Here is a 24,719-nt window from a genome sequence, read left to right on the forward strand (position 1 = left end):
TTTTCCCCTTTTCCTCTTTTTGTGTGTACGTGTATGCTCCTGTGTGAGATTTTGTCTGTATAGCTTTGCTTCCACCATTTGTCCTAGGGTCCTATCCATCCGTTTTTTTTTTTTCTTTAAAATTTTTTTTTCTTAATAATTATTTTTTATTTTAATAACTTTATTTTATCTTACTTTATTTTATTTTATCTTCTTTATTTATTTTGTTCCTTCCTTCCCTCCCGCCTTCCTTCCTCCCTCCCTCCCTCCCTTTCTTTCTTTCTTTCTTTCCTTCTTTCTTTCTTTCCTTTCTTTCGTTCTTTCTTTCTTTCTACTTTTTCTCCCTTTTATTCTGAGCCGTGTGGATGAAAGGCTCTTGGTGCTGCAGCCAGAAGTCAGTGCTATTCCTCTGAGGTGGCAGAGCCAACTTCAGGACACTGGTCCACAAGAGACCTCCCAGCTCCACATAATATCAAATGGCGAAAATCTCCCAGAGATCTCCATCTCAACACCAGCACCCAGCTTCACTCAACAACCAGCAAGCTACAGTGGTGGACACCCTATGCCAAACAACTAGCAAGACAGGAACACAACCACACCCATTAGCAGAGAGGCTGCCTAAAATCATAATAAGTCCACAGACACCCCAAAACACACCAACAGACGTGGACTTTCCCACCAGAAAGACAAGATCCAGCCTCATCCACCAGAACACAGGCACTAGTCCCCTCCACAAGGAAGACTACACAACCCACTGTGAACCAACTTTAGCCAATGGGGACAGACACCAAAAACAACGGGAACTACAAACCTGCAGGCTGCAAAAAGGAGACCCCAAACACAGTAAGATAAGCAAAATGAGAAGACAGAAAAACACACAGCAGATGAAGGAGCAAGATAAAAACCCACCAGACCTAACAAATGAGGAGGAAATAGGCAGTCTACCTGAAAAAATAATTCAGAATAATGATAGTAAAGATGATCCAAAATCTTGGAAATAGAATAGACAAAATGCAAGAAACATTTAACAAGGACTTAAAAGAACTAAAGATGAAACAAGCAACGATGAACAACACAATAAATGAAATTAAAAATACTCTAGATGGGATCAATAGCAGAATAACTGATGCAGAAAAAAGGATAAGTGACCTGGAAGATAAAATAGTGGAAATAACTATTGCAGAGCAGAATAAAGAAAAAAGAATGAAAAGAACTGAGGACAGTCTCAGAGACTTCGGGGACAACATTAAACGCACCAACATTCGAATTACAGGGGTTCCAGAAGAAGAAGAGAAAAAGAAAGGGACTGAGAAAATATTTGAAGAGATTATAGATGAAAACTTCCCTAATATGGGAAAGAAAATAGTTAATCAACTCCAGGAAGCACAGAGAGTCCCAAACAGGGTAAATCCAAAGAGAAACACACCAAGACACATATTAATCAAACTGTCAAAAATTAAATACAAAGAAAACATATTAAAAGCAGCAAGGGAAAAACAACAAATAACACACAAGGGAATCCCCATAAGGTTAACAGAGCTGATTTTTCAGCAGAAACTCTGCAAGCCAGAAGGGACTGGCAGGACATATTTAAAGTGATGAAGGAGAAAAACCTGCAACCAAGATTACTCTACCCAGCAAGGATCTCATTCAGATTTGATGGAGACATTAAAACCTTACAGACAAGCAAAAGCTGAGAGAGTTCAGCACCACCAAACCAGCTTTACAACAAATGCTAAAGGAACTTCTCTAGGCAAGAAACACAAGAGAAGGAAAAGACATACAATAACGAACCCAAAACAATTTAGAAAATGGGAATAGGAACATACATATAATTACCTTAAATGTAAATGGACTAAATGCTCCCACCAAAAGATTGGCTGAATAGATACAAAAACAAGACCCATATATATGCTGTCTACAAGAGACCCACTTCAGACCTAGAGACACATACAGACTGAAAGTAAGGAGATGGAAAAAGATATTCCATGCAAATGGAAACCGAAAGAAAGCTGGAGTAGTAATTCTCACATCACACAAAATAGACTTGAAAATAAAAACTATTAGAAGAGACAAAGAAGGACACTACATAATGATCAAGGGATCGATCCAAGAAGAAGATATAACAATTGTAAATATTTATGCACCCAACATAGGAGCACCTCAATACATAAGGCAAATAGTAACAGCCATAAAAGGGGAAATTGACAGTAACACATTCATAGTAGGGGACTTTAACACCCCACTTTCACCCATGGACAGATCATCCAAAATGAAAATAAATAAGGAAACACAAGCTTTAAAGGATACATTAAACAAGATGGACTTAACTGATATTTATAGGACATTCCACCCAAAAACAACAGAATACACATTTTTCTCAAGTGCTCATGGGACATTCTCCAGGATAGACCATACCTTGGGACACAACTCAAGCCTTGGTAAATTTAAGAAAATTGAAATTGTATCAAGTATCGTTTCCGACCACAACGCTATGAGACCAGATATTAATTACAGGAAAAGATCTGTAAAAAATACAAACACATGGAGGCTAAACAATACACTACTTAATAATGAAGTGATCACTGAAGAAATCAAAGAGGAAATAAAAAGATACCTAGAAACAAATGACAATGGAGACACAACAACCCAAAACCTATGTGATACAGCAAAAGCAATTCTAAAAGGGAAGTTTATAGCAATACAATCCTACCTTAAGAAACAGGAAACATCTCGAATAAATAACCTAACCTTGCACCTAAAGCAATTAGAGAAAGAAGAACAAAAAAAACCCCAAAGTTAGCAGAAGGAAAGAAATCATAAAGATCACATCAGAAATAAATGAAAAAGAAATGAAGGAAACAATAGCAAAGATCAATAAAACTAAAAGCTGGTTCTTTGAGAGGATAAATTAGCAAGAAGGAAAGAAATCATAAAGATCAGATCAGAAATATATGAAAAAGAAATGAAGGAAACAATAGCAAAGATCAATAAAACTAAAAGCTGGTTCTTTGAGAAGATAAACAAAACAGATAAACCATCACCCAGACTCATCAAGAAAAAAAGGGAGAAGACTCAAATCAATAGAATTAGAAATGAAAAAGGAGAAGTAACAACTGACACTGCAGAAATACAAAAGATCATGAGAGATTACTACAAGCAACTCTATGCCAATAAAATGGACAACCTGGAAGAAATGGACAAATTCTTAGGAATGCACAACATGCCAAGACTGAATCAGGAAGAAATAGAAAATATGAACAGACCAATCACAAGCACTGAAATTGAAACTGTGATTAAAAATCTTCCAACAAACAAACGCCTAGGACCAGATGGCTTCACAGGCGAATTCTATCAAACATTTAGAGAAGACCTAACACCTATCCTTCTCAAACTCTTCCAAAACATAGCAGAGAGGGGAACACTCCCAAACTCATTCTACGAGGCCACCATCACCCTGATACAAAAACCAGACAAGGATGTCACAAAGAGAGAAAATTACAGGTCAATATCACTGATGAACATAGATGCAAAAATCCTCAACAAAATACTAACAAACAGGATCCAACAGCACATTAAAAGGATCATACACCATGACCAAGTGGGGTTTATTCCAGGAATGTAAGGATTCTTCAATATTTGCAAATCAATCAACGTGATACACCATAGTAATGAATTGAAGGAGAAAAACCATATGATCATCTCAATAGATGCAGAGAAAGCTTTTGACAAAATTCAACACCCATTTATGATAAAAACCCTGCAGAAAGTAGGCATAGAGGGAACTTTCCTCAACATAATAAAGGCCATATATGACAAGCCCACAGCAAACATCATCCTCAATGCTGAAAAACTGAAAGCATTTCCACTAAGATCAGGAACAAGACAAGGTTGCCCACTCTGACCACTCTTATTGAACATAGTTTTGGAAGTTTTAGCCACAGCAATCAGAGAAGAAAAGGAAATAAAAGGAATCCAAATCGGAAAATAAGAAGTAAAGCTGTCACTGTTTGCAGGTGACATGATACTATACATAGAGAATCCTAAATATGCTACCAGAAGAGTACTAGAGCTAATCAATGAATTTGGTAAAGTAGCAGGATACAAAATTAATGCACAGAAATCTCTGGCATTCCTATACACTAATGATGAAAAATCTGAAAGTGAAATCAAGAAAACACTCCCATTTACCATTGCAACAAAAAGAACAAATATCTAGGAATAAACCTACCTACGGAGACAAAAGACCTGTATGCAGAAAATTATAAAACACTGATGAAAGATATTAAAGATGATACAAATAGATGGAGAGATATACCATGTTCTTGGATTGGAAGAATCAACATTGTGAAAATGACTCTACTACCCAAAGCAATCTACAGATTCAATGTAATCCCTATCAAATTACCAATGGTATTTTTCACAGAACTAGAACAAAAAATTTCACAATTTGTATGGAAACACAAAAGACCCCGAATAGCCAAAGCAAGCTTGAGAACGGAACACGGGGCTGGAGGAATCAGGCTCCCTGACTTCAGACTATACTACAAAGCTACAGTAATCAAGACAGTATGGTACTGGCACAGAAACAGAAAGATCAATGGAACAGGATAGAAAGCACAGAGATAAACCCACGCACATACAGTCACCTTATCTTTGATAAAGAAGGCAGGCATGTACAGTGGAGAAAGGACAGCCTCTTGAATAAGTGGTGCTGGGAAAACTGGACCGGTACATGTAAAAGTATGAGATTAGATCACTCCCTAACACCATACACAAAAATAAGCTCAAAATGGATTAAAGACCTAAATGTAAGGCCAGACACTATCAAACTCTTAGAGGAAAACATAGGCAGAACACTCTATGACATAAATCACAGCAAGATCCTGTTTGACCCATCTCCTAGAGAAATGGAAATAAAAACAAAAATAAACAAATGGGACCGAATGAAACTTCAAAGCTTTTCCACAGCTAAGGAAACCATAAACAAGACCAAAAGACAACCCTCAGAATGGAGAAAATATTTGCAAATGAAGCAACTGACAAAGGATTAATCTCCAAAATTTACAAGCAGCTCATACAGCTCAATAACAAAAAAACCAAACAACCCAATTCAAAAATGGGCTGAAGACCTAAATAGACATTTCTCCAAAGAAGATATACAGATTGCCAACAGACACATGAAAGAATGCTCAACATTATTCATCATTAGAGAAATGCAAATCAAAACTACAATGAGATATCATCTCACACCAGTCAGAATGGCCATCATCAAAAAATCTAGAAACAATAAATGCTGGAGAGGGTGTGGAGAAAAGGGAACACTCTTGCACTGCTGGTGGGAATGTGAATTGGTACAGCCACTATGGAGAACAGTATGGAGGTTCCTTAAAAAACTACAAATAGAACTACCATATGACCCAGCAATCCCACTACTGGGCATATACCCTGAGAAAACCATAATTCAAAAAGAGTCATGTACCAAAATGTTCACTGTAGCTCTATTTACAATAGCCTGGAGGTGGAAACAACTTAAGTGTCCATCATCGGATGAATGGATAAAGAAGATGTGGCACATATATACAATGGAATATTACTCAGCCATAAAAAGAAATGAAATTGAGCTATTTGTAAAGAGGTGGATGGACCTAAAGTCTGTCATACAGAGTGAAGTAAGTCAGAAAGAGAGAGACAAATACCGTATGCTAACACATATATATGGAATTTAAGAAAAAATGTCATGAAGAATCTAGGGGTAAGACAGGAATAAAGACACAGACCTACTAGAGAATGGACTTGAGGATATGGGGAGGCGGAAGGGTAAGCTGTGACAAAATGAGAGCGTGGCATGGACATATATACACTACCAAACGTAAAACAGGTAGCTAGTGGGAAGCAGCCGCATAGCACAGGCAGATCAGCTTGGTGCTTTGTGACCACCTAGAGGGGTGGGATAGGGAGGGTGGGAGGGAGGGAGACGCAAGAGGGAAGAGATATAGGAACATACATATAACTGATTCATTTTGTTATAAAGCAGAAACTAACACACCATTGTAAAGCAATTTTACTCTAATAAAGATGTAAAAACAAAATGGTTTTAAACAGGTAAATGATTTGACGGCAGTGTGCTTCAGGTAGACCAAGGAAATGACCACAAACAAAGGCCAGTTCATCAGCTCAGTAATTTTCTAAGAATATGCCCCTAGAAGGCAGACAGAGGCCCTTAATTAGAAAGCCCTTTAAGATCTAGTAACATAAAAGAAGAATAAAAAAGAAAATAATATTCTATTTTTCTAAATGACTTTAGAATGAAAAGCAGTAACAGTAATCCCTCAAATTAATAAAAGTCCCATATAAGGGATTACAATGTAAATTTTGTAATGCAGTCATTTAGCAAACCGTAACTTCACAAGACTTAATTGTGCTATTCTATTAGCCTAACAAAATCAAAAGCAGAAAGCAAAGCCCTTAAAATACTCTAATGTAATGAACTCAGAATAGCCATGTTTTCAAAAATATCATTTCTTACTTGTTTCAGAATAATTGCTTGCTTGCAGAATTTCTGTGCAATGTTTGCAACTTGCTGTATTTTTGCAGGAATAACAAAGCCAAGTGCAGAAAGCTGACGAACTTCTCTCTGAAGAATCACCAACCGATCTGAATAATGCACTTTTAATGATCCATCATTAGGATCCAACTCCATGATGTGACTATTAGCCTCAATACTACAATACAAAATAAATAACTTTTTAAATTTCATGTTCTCACTCTTTTGACGAAAAACATAATTTTATACTTACAGAAAAGTTGTAAAAACTATTAACTCAAAGTAAAAGTAAGATTTTAATTATAGTTTTTAAGTTATATTTTTTTCACACAGTATTTCACAATTCAGATCTTGATAACAAACTACAATATCCAAAATATACCATCATATCGATATTTCAACCAAGCAGCTTTTGAAGTCAGAAAAATCAATTTCTTAACCTTCAGCTAAGACTCAAAATAGACATCAAATCCATCATAAAGAGAAAAGGCTTTTATTCATTTTCTAAAAGGTATCTTAGATTTTTAGTCAGCCTACTTGGTTCTTTAATACTCCCATTAAAGGATCAATAATAAATAACATCAAAATACTAGGAGTAGAGATATTCAAATGTTTCATTCTTCTACTCTTCCTTTCACTATGTAAAGACTGTCTTTTCTTTGTGTTTCTTCTAAAAGCCACAATAGCAAATTTTACATTGGGGCACTCAAGTCTCCATGGACTGTGAAAATGCTGTGGGAAATTAAAAGCATTATGTTTTCATGACCCTTCTTTCAGGATCATGTTTATATAATGCTTTCTTTCAAATCACTTTCACAATTAGGAGAACTTGCAGGTCTTAGAAAGTTACTGAAAAGCAAAGAACAAATCTATTCAGCCTACTTAATAATGCATAAAACAAAGCATAATAAAAAGCAGATACTTTAAAATGTCTTAAAATAATAATTTAGCCCAAACTGTCCTATAAGAACATAAAGTCTATCAGAAAATTGTAACAGTGACACTTTTTGCCTTTATTTGAAACCAATATTCACAATTAGTTTCTACATACCAGCATATCCTGAAATATGTTCCAAAACACTCTTGATTCTATGCAACAATGATGGGTTTTACCCAAAAAAAAGTGAGAGTCAGAAGTTTCATCACCAAATGAGGAAAAAAATAGGTTGAATAAAGTTAAACAGCTTTTTTGACTGCAGATCTCAGTCCTTTTGGTACTCTGTCTTACACAGTGGATCTCCACCAGAGCCGTAGTGATAAACGTGCAAATTCTCCAAAATTAATTGACTATAGAACTCTTTACTTTTTTGCGGGGGGGGAAGGGGCAGTGGATCGTCTCTAATATTTTAGGTTCGGGGTAGAAAGGGAAAGAGTTAAATGACATAAAGTTATAATCATTATGCCTTATCACCTTTGGTTCTTTCATTCTTCTTCCAAAACCAAAATGCAAGATAAAAGAAAAAAATTATTCATTCAGTTTAGGAAGCTACCACTTTTGGCCTAATTATTCATTGCAGCAGTATAGGGAAAACAAACAGAATTTCATATTATGGCCAACGTTACTTTTAAAAAGTAACAAGTTTCTAAAAACTAAAACATAGCAAGTTTCTAAAACTACAGACAATATTATAATGGGGAAAGTTGACCTGAACAAATAAACAATGGTTTTTCTAGGCCATCCATTTTAAATACCCATTGGAATAATTAGGTTAACCTATTAAATTACATTCAATATAGCTTAATAAATATTTACCAAATCCTTACTATGTTGGACAACATGAAGAAATATTCTTCATCTCAAGAAGCTTAAAAATAACAAAATTTTAGTTTACAATATGTACGGGGGGTATATAATATTAATGCAAAAAGGCAGGAAAACATATGTATACCAGTAACAAAAAAACATGGGAGCATGAAAGCCTAATTCCAAAATAAGAATCTGCAGTTCTGCGGAATAGATATGAGAAGCCAAAGGAAGGCAGTCAAAGTTTCCGACCTTAATGACTTAAAAGTTGATCATCAAAACCTAAACTGGCTTCCCTGGTGGCACAGTGGTTGAGAGTCCACCTGCCAATGCAGAAGCCACAACAGTGAGAGGCCCTCATACCGCAAAAAAAAAAACCTAAACAAGGGTTTCCCAGGTGGAGCAGTGGTTGCGAGTTCGCCTGCCAATGCAGGGGACGTGGGTTCGTGCCCCAGTCCGGGAGGATCCCACATGCCATGGGGCAGCTGGGCCCGTGGGCCATGGCCGCTGAGCCTGCGCGTCCGGGGCCTGTGCTCCGCAGTGGGAGAGGCCACAACGGTGAAAGGTCTGCGTACTGCAAAAAAAAAAAAAAAAAAACTAAACAAAAAAAAATTCTAAAAGCATCAGCAAGTTTGGAGAAAGGAGAGAGGAGTAGAGATGATTAATTACATCTTGTCATTTGGATTAATAACACAAGAAAAAAGATTCTTGTGTAGATTTCACTGTTTAGTATACTTATACTTACCACAAACCGGATTGGGAATCAGACAAGCCAGATTGAATATCCCTGGACCAATCATCAAATTGTTCTTGTTCATATAGTTTAAACTGGTCTAAGAGATCTTCAGCACTTCGATGGAAAGATCGAAATCCTGACAAGTCAGATAAAAGAGCCTCTGCAATCTTGATAGTATCATCTGCCTTAAAGAGCCAAATTACAAGAATATTTATTATTTAAATTCTAACAAAATTAGCATAAAATCAGCTCTCTTCTCTGTTCTGTGATTCAGAAATTATTTTCCCATTCATCTGTAAACAGTAAAATAGAAGATTTGCCAGTGAATTTAAGAATATCAGCCCCTACTTTGCTTCTGAATTATACAACCTCAGAATAGCAAAACACAGAAGATAACACATACAAGGCATAATTTGAAGGGTACAATAAGGGAAATTCAGGTGAAACTCCAAGAATTCAGCAATACTCCTAAATATGTTATGCAATAATTTGAGCCCTTTATTAAATGCTGTGGTTAACAGCTCAAACAACAATTAGGCCAATTTGGATGCCAATTAAGAGAAATGCCTTTCCTCCACAAGTATACAAAGAAGATTGTCGCAACTTGGAAAGCTGACTAACAAAGTTAGGCAAAATATTACAGAAAAAACATCAAAATATAAACTTGAATAACTAGAACTCTCAAATATGCTAGCCTTTATAACACTCTATATTTGCTTGCTCTTAATCATACATTAAAACCAATTAATATTTATTACATGAGTAGAATGCAAGATAGTGTACCACATACTAATTAGTAAGCACATAAGATTCTTAGATCAGCTTTGATAATATTAAAATAATAGTCCTTTAATTCTATAAATTGCTGCCACAACCTTAGGCAATACCATAATTACCTTTCACCATTCCGTTAACTTCCTTTCAACGTAGGATGATGTATTTACATAAACACACTTGCAGATAGACTTTGTACGTACCAAAATTCTACAGATACACTTCAAAGAGTTAAAAAATCCTTTGAAATTTATATATTTTTCACTTTTTAAGAGTTCTACATTTTCACATGAAAATTAGATGAAAATGCAAGGAAAACAGAGAATGTTTTCTTAATGTTTTCACTACAGTTCTAGAGTGCCTTCTACATTAATTTAGCACATTTTACAATTAGTATTCTTCAACATTTATTAAAACTAATACCTTCATTTCCAACTGACGAACCCAAACTATATTATTGACAACTTCTGAAAGGTTTTTGCCAGAAAGTGGTCCAGATGCATCACCAGGAATTCCACGGCATCGGTTTTCAAAATCTAATCGAAAGTCTATAAAATTTAAATCAAATAAATCATTACACACATTCAGTGAAGATTTCCTATATGCCTTCCATGTACCAAACACTATGTCAAATATTATGAATAGAAAAATAGTAACAGTTGGTCCTTTACCCTCAGGGACCTCACCACACATCAAGTGAGAGAAAGAAAATAACCAGTTAATTCAAGAAACCTGTCATTTATTACAGAAATAATAAATTAACCTTCAACATACAGATGTCATAAAATATAATATCTTAATCCTAAGCGGTATACAACAAAGGAAAAAGCAATCTACAAAAATATTTTTTCAAGCAAACACTATAATCTCTGATACACTTTTACCTTTAACTGAGTCCATAAGTCTTGCCAATAAAGTTTCTCTTTCTAGCATCAATTCTTTGCTTATGGTTGGACGCTTCACCAACTCCTTATATTTCAGAAATGCTTGAAGAAGCTAATATGAAACAAATAAGTATATGTTCATCCCAAGTGAATCGACTAGGTAAAAACATGAGTATCTCCTCAAATAGCTTAAGGGAAATATTAGAAGTTAAATATTTCAATATTTTACCTGCTGTGGACTATCCTGAATTTCTGAAATATAATTTTTTAATTTTCCTGCTATTTTTTGTTCCACAGGCGCAATAATTTTTTCATATTGAGACACTGCAGCTTTCCATAAAGGCTAAACAAATTAACAATATTGTTAGACTTTAATATTTTTAAAATCAGCCTTTAAAAAGAACACCACAAACAGGAAATTATGTAGACAAACACATATATATTCAACCTCAGTATATGGATTATATTGCACGGGATTCAGGCCAGTAAAAGGTTCAAATACTCGAGCCAAGCATATGATTTTCTCATCAGTGGCAGGTGAAAAATAGAGAAGTTTCTCACGAATTGTTCTAAGAGCCAAGACCTAAAACATAAAATATTAAAACAACAAATTTATTTAAATCAATACATCAGCACAAATAGTCTAAAATCTAAAGATATTGGGCAAGAATTTCTTTAACCTAGATTCTCTGAAATGAACAATAAATCTGAACTGTAATCTTGGTTATTACTACTCATCAATAATCAAAGTGATACTCAAAGACATACTGTATCATCACACTACTATCAATCAGTGTGCTCAAATCTAGTTAACATATATAAAATCTAAGTATTTTTAAACTATGTTTAAAGCTCATTTAGGTAAAGTTTTAGTCTCTCCTTACTATAGTAAAAATTTCTGATTTCCATTATTCTGCCTTAAATTGCACTTCTAATAATGAAACAATATGTTAACAACTCCATTATGTATAATCTATTAACAGCTGGAAAACAATTTATTTCATTTTGTATTTAAAATTTCTACCAACCATCAAAAGGTAATCAAAAAGGCTAAGTAAAAATGCTATAATCTTCCATTTGAGTTGAAAATATCAGAACAAACTCATGATTTATTTTTCTCTTGATAAAAACAAAAGTACCAATTTAGCAATGCTGTCTACTGAGACAGCCTAAAAGCATTGATAATTAAATAACATTTACCACTTCCTCAACCAGATTGTTGTTGCTAAATACCATTTTCCACTGATAAGAACAAGGACCTTTGGAGAAATGACTAATTCCAGGTATGAAACAGAAAATGTAGATGGGCCAGTACATTTTGAGGGGCCAGAATGTAAGGAAGTTATCAAAGAAATACTGGATGCATGTCAAAAATGACACAGAGCCAGTGTAAAGGGGTACTCACTGTCCAACGATGGGTCAATTTGAATACAGTAATAATAACTATGATAAAAACTACAATGGGTTGAAACTCATAAAATATAAAAAATCATAGGTTCATAATGATACTATTAAAAAAGCATTTCATTGATTGCCTATGGAACTTACTGATACTAACTTATTGTTCATTGTACTAAAATGATAAATAAAAACTAATTGTCTATACTACCATTCCTATACAAACTATATTTCAGGGTCACTAAAAAACTGATGAAGACAAGTTCTTCCAACATCACTTAATAAATGCAGAAAGAAAAACAGAATTAGAAAATCATCATTTTCCAACTCCTCATGATAAATCATTCAGAAAAAGCTGATGAAGAACGTTATAACAGATGGATCAGGCTAATCATACATGAACCCACAGATCAAACTTAACTCATGAAAGTGGGAAAACCAGACATTACCTGCCTCCTCTAATGTGTAAGAACTATATAGTATTGCCTGTGAAGCAACCTGGTTCAAGTAAACCAACATTTAGTAACTAAAAAAATTTCTGAGACAATCAGGAAACTTGAATATTGATTAGATACATAATGATATTAAGAAATTATTGTCATTTTGTTGGGGGTGATATTGGTCTTATGATTATGTTTTAAGGGTAAAAGTATAAGATTTCTTGGATTGGCTTTAAAAATACTCCAGCAAAAAAACGGAAAGCAGGGGAGACAAAGATGGAACAGGAACTGAACATTGTCAGTGGCTGCTGAAACTGAGTGATGGATACACTGACATCCACTATACTATGTTACTTTTGTGTATGTTTGAAATTTCTCATAATGAAAAGGTTTAAAAACACAACAACAGGAATTCTCTGTTGGTCCAGTGGTTTCACTGCCTGGGCCTAGGTTCAGTCCCTAGTCTGGGAACTAAGATACCCCAAACTGCACAGCATGGCCAAAAAAAAAATACAACAAAAAATCCCCAAGAACAATGGTTCCCTTAAGCCCAAAGGGAAAAAGTCACTTTGCCATCTTCACATATTCTCATTTTGCCTGCCCCTTCAAGCTAAACATCTAAGTTCTATACTGAAACTCATAACTTATATAAATTAAGCAGCTGTTTCAAATATTTCCACTGAGTACTCCCTGAAAAGCTGTCTCCGCTTGTAAAAATTTCAATAGCCAAGAGAAAGTCTGAGAGCTTCCATACCTAGACAAATGGGTTGACTGTCTTTTTACAACAAAGAAGAATAAAATAAAAGTTCACAACTTACAAACTGAATAGCCACAAACCAAAAAAAAGAAAGGAAGTGGAAACCAGCACTTAGTACCCACTGGGCACCTGGTACTGTACCACACAACTTCATAAGTCATCTCATATGAACTTTACCTCTTATTCTCTCCCAAAAGTTTAAACAAGTTCTATCAGATGTGTAGGTCTTATTAATTATAAAACACATTCTCAAACAAGTGAGGACCTACTTCACACTTAAAACAAAGATCCAAATAATCAAATATACCTCTTCAAGGCGTTTGCCAAGTTTGTCAAGTGTTTCAGGAAAATATTTTTCATTTTTCCACAGATGAGGTACATAGCGCTGCCACACCTGACCTGTTAGATGACTACAGGCAATAACCCACTGTTCACAAATTGAAATCCCAGCTTTCATATTTTCCTTCACAAGATAATAAGGATCTTCCCATAGGTTCAAAGTTCCCAACTTTTTCTGAACAAATCTTCCAAAGGAGCCACCTAATAACACGTAAAACAAACTTTTTAATGAACATATCTTTTTATCAAATAATTATGAAACATATGCTTTTTACAAAATTAAAATAATACACAAATTAGGAAACCAAGGATCTATGAAATACCACATCCACATCTTTAGACGGGCACTGTTAATAACAAATATTTTTTAAAAACACACATACACACACATATTTGTATTTCTGCATCTTTCAACATATCACACATTTCTTTGAAGTATAGAAATATATACACATTTTTTTAAAGGCTGCAGAGCCCACAGTATGGACATAGCATTACATAACCAATTCTCAATTGCTATTTGTTTCTAGTCTCATTTTACAAACAATGCTGTAATAAATATCCTTTTACATACACATTTATGTACTTGTCTAACATTTTCTTAGGATAACAATGAGAAAGGTATATTCTGGGTCAAAAAGTATATGTATTTTTAATGTCAACAGATAACCCAATGTATATTAAACTTTCCAGTTCATTACAAAATAAAGTCTAAATTAATACATAGATAGGGACGAAAAATCTATGTTAATTTAGTTATATTATAGTCAAAGAATCTGACACTATGATTTAAATTAACCAACTATGTACAAATATCTACTTAAATAATCCTATATGATTTGCTCTAAGAGTTACTTTAAGCAACAATTACTGTATTCAGGAACATTTTAGGTAAAAACAGAAAACAAAATAAGTCAGGCTTCCAAAATTGCAAAAGTTTATATCTTTACTAGTACCTATAATATCTAAGAGATGTAACATTCGTGACTCAGGATAATGATCATGTTCTGTCTGTCTCCACACATCATCTACAACATCCCGAGTTGTCTCCACCAAGTCAACCACTTCCAGTAAGGACAGACCATCCAAGTTATAAAACTCCTAAAACCAAAATGCATTCATTTTTAAACATAATCATATTTGTACCTTGGGCAATATAGTCAAAATGTTCTCAGACTTTTTCAAACGCTACATCTCTAATATCTGCCATATTATTTTCTCCTCTTCTTCTATCATATGACATATTACTTCTTTAAACAAATACCCTATAAGTTCCTTCACAAACATAAATTTCATGAAAGCCAGAAGGAAAAATAAGAATTACATAAACTCTATAAATTTATTTTTACCCTTGGCCTAATTTCCTTTAAATTCGGGACATTTCTTTTATTTACCTAATAGAAATGGCCTTAACACCATATGTACACTACCCATTTCACCTCATATATCTTTATTGATTCATTTCCTGGGTTGCACAATGTTACCAATAATACAAACATAGTACATGGTATATCACTGCTAGGAAAAAAGTTTTAAACCATTTCAAACACTTCATTCAAATGATATTAATGAAATAATATTGGGAATGAATAAAAAATTACTAAATATTTATTTTGAAAATATTTATTTTGAAAAGAATAGATTTTGTAAAAAACACTCGAAATGGTCACTTATTTAACCTCTCCATAGATACACCAAGGAATAATCAATCTAATAAGTATCAAACTAAGACTTTTTATATTTCAGATTCCTCCAAAATGCTAATTTGAATAAAGTAAACAATTTTTCCAAAGAACATATTACCTGCACAGGATAAACCTCTGTTTAGTAGAGGTTTCTGTTTTTTTTCCTATCTACCTGCAGGAAAAGTAATTATGTTTTTGAGAAAAATATTTTCTAGAGATTAGAGTTTAACTTTTTTAAAAGTTTGGACTTCTAAGTTGCACTCAGTTTAAATACATATCTTAAGTAAACCCCTGCTACATCTGAAGAATATATTTTGTCCAGAACCATCAAGTAATGATTTAAAACAGAGATAAATCTAGTAAAAATTGAATGCTAAGGTACTTCTATCAAAACCTAATATATAACTATGTATGAATCACGTACTCTTGCAACTGCTTCAAATAATTCTTTAAAATAACTGGCTCTTTCTTTACTAATCTGTTTACTTCCACGATGAGCTTGTTCTATCCAAAACTGGAACTCATCACTTGGTGTAAGAATACCTGAAAAGTGAGAAGGAAAAATTAGAAATATCAACTGTTATTATGCTGATCATTTTGAAATGTAAAGAAATATTGAAACACTATATTGTGCACCAGGAACTAACATAGTTTTGTAAGTCAATTACACTTCAAAATCTCACAAACAAATAAACTCATAGAAAAAGAGATCAGATTGCTGGTTAACAGAGGTGGGGGTGGGGAGAGGGGGAATTGGATGAAGGTGCTCAAAAGGAACAAACTACTAGTTATAAGATAAATGAGTACTAAAGATATAATGTACAACATGATATATATAATTAATACTGCTTTATGTTATGTATGAAAGTTCTTAAGAGAATAAATGCTGAGATTTCTCCTCATAAGGAAAAAATTTTTGTTTCTATTTCTTTAATTTTGTATCTATGACATAATAGATGTTCACTAAACTTACTGTGAATATCATTTCATGATGTATATAAGTCAAATCATTATACTGTACACTTTAAACTTACACAGGGCTGTATGTCAATTATCTCAATAAAACTAGAAGAAAGAAAGAAAGAAAGGAAGGAAGGAAGAAAAAAAAAGAATAGAATCATTTGAAAATGAAAAGCCAGCAAGTCACTGGTTTCATTTGCTGATTTTGCACATTTCTGTATTCTTAAGGATGCACAGAAAATAATTTTTACAATTTCTATGAACAAAAACAAACTACAAAAACAACCCCAAAACAATTAACAAAATGGCAATCAGTACACACTTATCAATAATTACTTTAAATTGGCTGAATGGATACAAAAACAAAACCCATATATATGTTGCCTGCTAGAGACCTGCTTCAGATCTAAAGCCACACTCAGACTGAAAGGGGATGGGAAAACGTATTCCATGCAAATGGCAATCAAAAAGCAACACTTACATCAGATAAAAAAAGACTTTAAAGACTATCATACATGATGTTGTGGTACAAACTTTCTGTATGGCTTTTCTTATAGTCCAATTAATTACTAAAAAGCATCCCTACAAGGATAAATAAAAACACTGCAAAAGGAATACTTGATGTCTTTTAACTTTTTTGGGTTTTTTTTGCAGTATGCGGCCTCTCACTGTTGTGGCCTCTACCGTTGCAGAGCACAGGCTCTGGACATGCAGGCTCAGTGGCCATGGCTCACAGGCCCAGCTGCTCTGCAGCATGTGGGATCCTCCCAGACCGGGGCACAAACCCATGTACCCTGCATTGGCAGGCAGACTCTCAACTACTACACCACCAGGGAAGCCCCCTTTTAACTTTTGATTTTAAAAAAATATTAAAACACTGATTTTAACTCTTATTTATGTGGAAAATTATCTCTATAAGAAAATCTGAGTTGGAATAAAGTAAATTTGTCTAATTACAGTCAAAAAAAAAAGATTTTCACAAATGATAAAGAATGATATTACATACTGATCAAGGGATCAATCTAAGAAGATATAACACAATGTAAGTATATATCCATCAAACATAGGAGCACCTAATATATAAAGCAAATATTAATAGACATAAAGGGAGAAACTGACAGTAATAAATTCATAGTAGGGAACTTTAACATCCCACTTACATCAATGGACAGATCATCCTAAGGAAACAATGGCCTTAAACAACACATTAGATGAAATAAACTTAATATATATATAGAACATTCCATCCACAAGCAGCAGAATATACATTTATTTCAAATGCACATGGTACATTCTCCAGGACAGATCACATGCTAGGCCACAAAAATAAGATGCAGCAAATTTAAAGAAAAGTGAAATCATATCAAGCATCTTTTCTGACCACAATGCTCTAAGACTGGAAATCAACTAGAAGGAAAAAACTGCAAAAACCACACAAATATGTAGAGACTAAATAACATGCTACAATCAATGGATCACAGAGGAAAAATCAAAAAATACCTGAAGAAAAATGAAAATAAAAACACAACAATCTAAAATCTACATGATGCAGCAAAAGCAGTTCTAAGAGGCAAGTTTATAGCAATACAAGCCTACTTCATGAAATAAGAAAAATCTCAAATAAACAACTTAACCTTACACCTAAAGGAACTAGAAAAAAGAAGAACAGGCAAAACCAAAAGTTAGCAGAAAGCAAGAAATCATAAAGATCAGAGCAGAAATAAATGAAACAGAGACTAAAAAAAAAAGAAAAAATAGAAAAGATCAATGAAACTAAGAGCTGGTTCTTTGAAAAATTAAATGTCACTGACAAACTTTGCCATACTCATCAAGAAAAAAAGAAAGAGGGCCCAAATCAATAAAAAGAAGTTACAGCTGACACCACAGATATAGAAAGGATCTTAAGATATTATTAAGAAAAATTATACACTGATAAAATGAACAACCTATAAGAAAAGGACAAATCCCTAGAAATGTACAGTTTCCCAAGACTGAACAAGGAAGAAATAGAAAATATGAGTAGACCAATTACCAGTAATGAAATTGAATCATTTCATTACTAGTAATTGTAAAAAATAACTCCAAAAAACAGAAGTCCAGAACTAGATGGCTTCGCATCACACGGTTTGGTGAATTCTACCAAATATGTAGAGAAGGGTTAACACCTATCATACTCAAATTATTCCCAAAAACTGCAGAGGAAGATATGCTTCCATACTCATTTTCCAAAGCCAGCATCTCCCTAAAATCAGAACCAACGATATCACACACACACACAAAAAAAGAAAATTACAGGTCAATATGATGAACTGATGAATATAGATGCAAAATTCCTCAACAAAATATTAGCAAACCAAATTCAACAATACATTAAAAGGTTCATATACCACAATCAAGTGGGTTTTATCACAGGGATGCAAGGATGATTCAAATCCAAAGATCAATCAATGTGATATACCACATTAACAAATTGAAGAATAAAAATCATATGACCATCTCAATAGATACAGAAAAAATTTGACAAAAGTCAGCATCCATTTATGATTAAAAACTCTCAACAACAAAGTGGATATAGAGGGAACATACCTCAACATAATAACATATATGATAAGCCCACAGCTAACATCATACTCAACGGTGAAAAGCTGAAAGCAGCTCCTCTAACATCAGGAACAAGACAAGGATGGCCACTCTCACCACTTTTGTTCAACACAGTATTAGAGGTCCTAGCCACAGCAATCAGACAAGAAAAAAAATAAAAGGAATCCAAATTGGAAAGGAAGAAGCAAAATTGTCACTGTTTGCAGGTGACATGATACTATACATAGAAAATCCTCAAGATGCCACAAAAAAACTACTAGAGCTCATCAATGAATTTGGTAAAATTTCAGGATACAAAATTAATACATAGAAAGCTGTTGTATTTCTATACACTAACAACAAACTATCAGAAAGAGAAATTTTTTAAAAATTCTATTTATAATCACATCGAAAAGAATAAAATATCTAGGAATAAAACTACCTGATGAGGTAAAAAGCCTGTATGCAGAAAAGTATGACATTGATGAAAAAATTGAAGACAACAAAAACAAATGGAAGGATATACCACGTTCACGGATTGGAAGAATTAATAATGTTATAATGAGCATACTACCCGAGGCAATCCATAGATTCAATGCAATCCCTAACAAAATACCAATGGCATTTTTCACAGAATTAGGAAAAATGATCCTAAAGTTTGTCTGGAAACATGAAAAAAAAAAAACCAAATAACCAAAACAATCTTGAGAAAGAATAACACAGCTGGAGTTATCATGCTCCCTGATTTCAAACTATACTGCAAAGCTACAGTCATCAAAACAGTATGGTACTAGCACAAATACAGATACATATATCAATGGAAAGAACAGTGACCCCAGAAATGAACTCACACCTATGGCAATTAATCTATGACAAAGGAAGCAAGAATATACAAAGGGGAAAAGACAGCCTCTTCAGTAAATGGTGTTGGAAAAGCTGGACCTACATGCAAAAGAATTAAACTGGACTTTTCTCTCCCATCATACACAAAATTAAGTTCAAAATGGATTAAAGACTTAAATGTAAGACCTGAAACCATAACTTCTAGAAGAAAACATAGGGAGTATGCTCTATGTCACTGGTCTTAGTAATATTTTCTTGGATCTGGCTTCTCAGGCAAGGGAAACAAAAGTAAAAATAAACAGATGGGACTACATAAAATTAAAAAGCTTTTGCACAGCTAAGGAAACTATCAAAAAAATGAAAAGGCCACCTACTGAATGGGAGAAGATATTTGCAAACAATATATCAGATAAGGGGTTAATATCTATAATATATAAAGAATTCATACAACTCTGTATCAAAAAAAAACCCAATTAAAAAATAGGCAGAGGATCTGAAAAACATTTCTCCAAAGGACACATACAGATGGTCAACAGGCACATGAAAAATGCTCAACATCACTAATCATCAGCAAAATACAAATCAAAACCACAATGAGATACCACCTCACACTGTCAATGACTGTTATCAAAAAGGCAACAAATAACAAGTGTTGGTGAGGATGTGCAACCGTCATGCACTGTTGGTGGGAAGGTAAAGTAAAGCAGCCACTATGGAAAACAGTAGGCAGATTACTCAAAAAATTAAAAAATAGAACTACCATATGATCTAGCAATTACACTTCTGGGCATTTATCTTAAAAAAATAAAAACACTAATTAAAAAAGATATATGCTTTTCTATGTTCATAGCAGCGTTATTTACAGTAGCCAAGATATGGAAGAAACCTAAGTGCCCATCAACAGATGAAGAGATAAAGAAGATGTGGGGTATATATAGATATATATATATATATGTATATATGAGTGTGTGTGTGTGTGTGTGTGGTGTGTGTGTGTGTGTGTGTATATATATATATATATATATAATATGGAATATTACTCAGCCATAAAAAAGAATGAAATCTTGCCATTTGTGACAACATGGATGGACCTAGATGACATTATGCTAAGTTAAATAAGTCAGGCCGAGAAAGACAAATGCTGTATAATCTCACTTATATGTGGAATCTAAGAAACAAAACAAATGAACAAATAAAACAAAAGCAGAGTTATAGAGATTTGGCACCACCAGGAGCCAAACCCAGCTTGTGGTTGGAGTGAGGTACAAGCTGTAGGGCCACCATGTGCTCACCAGTGCCCACCCACCATGCCCAGCTTCCACTACAAGTTCCTGAAGAAGTCCAAGCAACAGCTGCTGTACCCACTGTGCAGGAGAAATATTTGAAAAAAAAAAAAAAAAGCAGAATTACAGATATAGAGAACAAACAGGTGGTTACCAGAGGGAACTGGTTACTGCCAGTTACAGAATAAAGGAGTCACTGGTATCAAATGTATACTGTGGGGAATATAGTCAAGAACTATGCAATATCTTTCTATGGTGACACACTGTAACTAGACTCATCATGGTGATCATTTTGAAATGTACAGAAATACCAAATCACTATGTTGTGTAACAGGAACTAACATACTGTTGTTGGTCAATTATACGTCAAAAACAAACAAACAAACAAAAATAAATCAGACTTGTAGTTACCAGAGGTGGGGGATGGGAGGAAGGGGAATTGTATGAGGTGGTCAAAAGGTACAACTTCCAAAAGGTAAATAAGTAGTAGTGATGTAATATACAACATGATAAATATAATTAGCACTGCTGTATGTTATATATGAAAGTTAAGAGAGTAAATCCTAAGAGTTCTCATCACAAGAAAAGAAGACTTTTTTCCTATTCCTTTAATTTTGTATCCATATGAGGTGATGGATGTTCACTAAACTTATTGTGATAATCATTGCTTGATGTATTTAACTCAAATCTCTATGCTACACACCTTAAACTTATACAGTGCTGTATGTCAATTATATCTCAGTAAAACTGGAAGAAAAAATAAGCAAATTAAAATAGTTTTATTTTTCCCAATGAAATAGGCAACCTCTAGTTGCTTAATCCCATGCTGGAAGTAAATTCACTATTCTTTCTGGTTGTATGAGATTCAAAAAGCATCTATTTTACTATTCAAAGTATAAAACTATAACTAATATTTTAAACTAATGATTTGTGTATGTCATGCATTTCATCTTAATTGTTCTTATGAAATAATTTATCTATAGCCACAAAATTACAATTAGCTTCAGGAAAAAAATACATTTTAAAATAAAAGTCACTGGCTTATTATCTTCACAAATATACAATTAGCATCAATCCTCATTATTCACAGATTCTGGATTTATGAAGTCACCTACTTGTTAACATTTATATGTATCCAAAGTCAATACAATACTCTCAATGTTTTTGTGGTCATTTGCAGACATGCACAGAGCTGTGAAAAATGTGAGTTGCCCAACGCATATGTTCCCAGCTAAGGATGAACAAAGCAACACTGCTTTCTTATTTTCTATCACCTACTGTAAACAAATGTCTTTTCTGTAGTCTATGTAGTGTCATGTTTTTCACATTTTTGTGCTTTTTGTTGGTGATTTTGCTGTTTAAAATGGCCCCCAAGCATGGTTGTGAAGTGCTGTCTAGTGTTCCTAGCACAAGAACACTGTGAAGTCCCTTACAGAGAAAATACTTGTGTTAGATAAGCTTCATTCAGGCAAGAGTTGCAGTGCTGTTGCCCTTAAGCTCAATGACAATTCATCAACAATATATATTAAATAACGTGTCCAAACCAAATGCACCTAAAACAAGGTTATGTGTTGAGCAGTTGGTGAAAATCTCATGACCAGAGGCTCACAGGACCCTAGGAGCAATGCTTCAGTATTCGCTAATTGAGTGTTCACAGTGACCTTATAGAACAGAACTACTGCAAATAATGAGAATCAACTATACTTTCTATTTCCATGAACTGCACATTATTAAAGATCACATATTCCTCTTCTCCAAATCCATATGTAAATCTATTTATTTAAAAGCAGCTCAAGGGGCTTCCCTGGTGGCGCAGTGATTGGGAGTCCGCCTGCCGATGCAGGGGACGCGGGTTCGTGCCCCGGTCCGGGAGGATCCCGCATGCCGCGGAGCGGCTGGGCCCGTGAGCCGTGGCCGCTGGGCCTGCGCGTCCGGAGCCTGTGCTCCACAACGGGAGAGGCCACAACAGTGAGAGGCCCTCGTACCGAAAAAAAAAAAAAGCAGCTCAAGCTCAGAGAAGATCCAAAGTGTGGAAAGAAATCTTTGAAGAAGTATATTAATTTACTAATGTATTAATAAGGCAATTGTTTTGATTTTCTTTGACAAAACTATGGGTAAATACCTCGTGTGTCATCTTCCTTAAATTTCAGTTTTGATAAGTTAGTATCTGATCTTCGTAGAACTATACCCAAGCCTGCTTCTAGTTCACTCAAAAGATTCTGAAGTTTGGGATCAAGGTTTCTGCTCCATTCCTGATCCTAAATAAAAACAGACAAGAGCATACAATGTTCAAAATCTTGCCAATCAAACTGGTTTCCTAAAACACTTTCAAAAGAACTGAGTCCAAATATATCTGTTTCACTCAAAGCCTGACACTACCTCCATCTCATAAGGGAGGGAAAAAAGTCCTTTCAACAGTTAAAACTTTATAAAGATCATCTACTACAGCAATTTAAGAGCTGATGTAGATTGCATTCTATATCTTTCTCCAATTTCTCTATTTTCCAATAAAGGCTACATTAAAATTTTTTTTAATTACAAAGAAAAAATATTTTAACTTAAAAACTAAAATACTAATGATATTACCAGTAAATAAAATAATAAATATTTACATTTGTGTGTATGAAAGCATTTACCCAAATACTTAGGCTAAAAACAACAACAACCATACAAGCTGCTTTAATTTACTCACCTTTAACAACATTGGCGCAAATACTTGCCGTACTGCTTGGTAAAGGGAATTTATAGGTGATTCTAACATAGATGAAACAAGAATGTTTTTATGTAGATTCTGATCAGTAATTACTTCAGGTCGCAGTTTGAAAAACACCAGCACTTTATCTTTTGTGTCAGCAAAATCAATCTAAAGTGATAAACAAATGATTTTTAATGTTATTTTCATAAAGTTAATACTTGAAAATTTATATATTTCCCTAAAATGTTATATTACTGTAATTTTACCCCTTGGAAAAACTATACTTTAGAAATAATTATAGTATATTACAACCAATTCTTAAAAAAATGTATCCCCGCTTATATGTGATTGTATCATAAAGCTACTTTGATAAATGGTTTATAAACAAAAAGCACTATATGAATATTGTTAACATCCATTCCAGACAGATTCAGTAATACTACAGATCAAAGCTGTGTGCTCCAGGTACACACTGGTGAGTAGTATACTTCTTCACTCCAGAAACTCTATAACAAGGATGCTAATTACCCTCTTACATGAAACTAAGTTCAATATAAACTCAGAACTACCAAAACAAACTTAGGTTGTCCACCTCCTAAAATCATCTTTATGTGAACAAACATTTTTTCCTTAAAGTATTTGAGATCAAACTTTTTACTAAATTGTCATATAACTAGATTATCACCTCACATTGGTCAGAATGGTTATCATCAAAAAATCTACAAGCAGGGCTTCCCTGGTGGCACAGTGGTTGAGAGTCCACCTGCTGATGCAGGGGACACGGGCTTGTGCCCCGGTCCGGGAAGATCCCACGTGCCGCGGAGTGGCTAGACTGGTGAGCCATGGCCGCTGAGCCTGCGTGTCCGGAGCCTGTGCTCCGCAACGGGAGAGGCCACAACAGTGAGAGGCCCGCGTACCAAAAAAAAAAAAAAAAAAAAAAAAAAAAAAATCTACAAACAATAAATTCTAGAGAGGGCGTGGAGAAAAGAAAACCCTCTGGCACTGTTGGTGGGAATGTAAATTGATACAGCCACTAAGGAGAACAGTATGGAGGTTCCTTAAAAAACTAAAAATA

General features: G+C 34.2%; 1 protein-coding gene across 1 annotated transcript in view; it reads right to left on the bottom strand.

The window, feature by feature from the left end:
* Positions 1–24,719, bottom strand: part of DYNC2H1 (dynein cytoplasmic 2 heavy chain 1) — a 376,258-nt gene that overhangs the window by 347,382 nt on the left and 4,157 nt on the right. Inside the window, 11 exon segments of the mRNA XM_032639512.1 lie at positions 6,509–6,704; positions 9,016–9,191; positions 10,204–10,328; positions 10,665–10,776; positions 10,894–11,007; positions 11,113–11,247; positions 13,567–13,799; positions 14,555–14,699; positions 15,708–15,826; positions 23,072–23,207; positions 23,642–23,812. Coding sequence (XP_032495403.1) covers positions 6,509–6,704; positions 9,016–9,191; positions 10,204–10,328; positions 10,665–10,776; positions 10,894–11,007; positions 11,113–11,247; positions 13,567–13,799; positions 14,555–14,699; positions 15,708–15,826; positions 23,072–23,207; positions 23,642–23,812 — 1,662 coding nt within the window.

This window comes from Phocoena sinus, chromosome 8 (genome assembly GCF_008692025.1).
Source record: "Phocoena sinus isolate mPhoSin1 chromosome 8, mPhoSin1.pri, whole genome shotgun sequence".
Lineage (NCBI taxonomy): Eukaryota > Metazoa > Chordata > Mammalia > Artiodactyla > Phocoenidae > Phocoena > Phocoena sinus.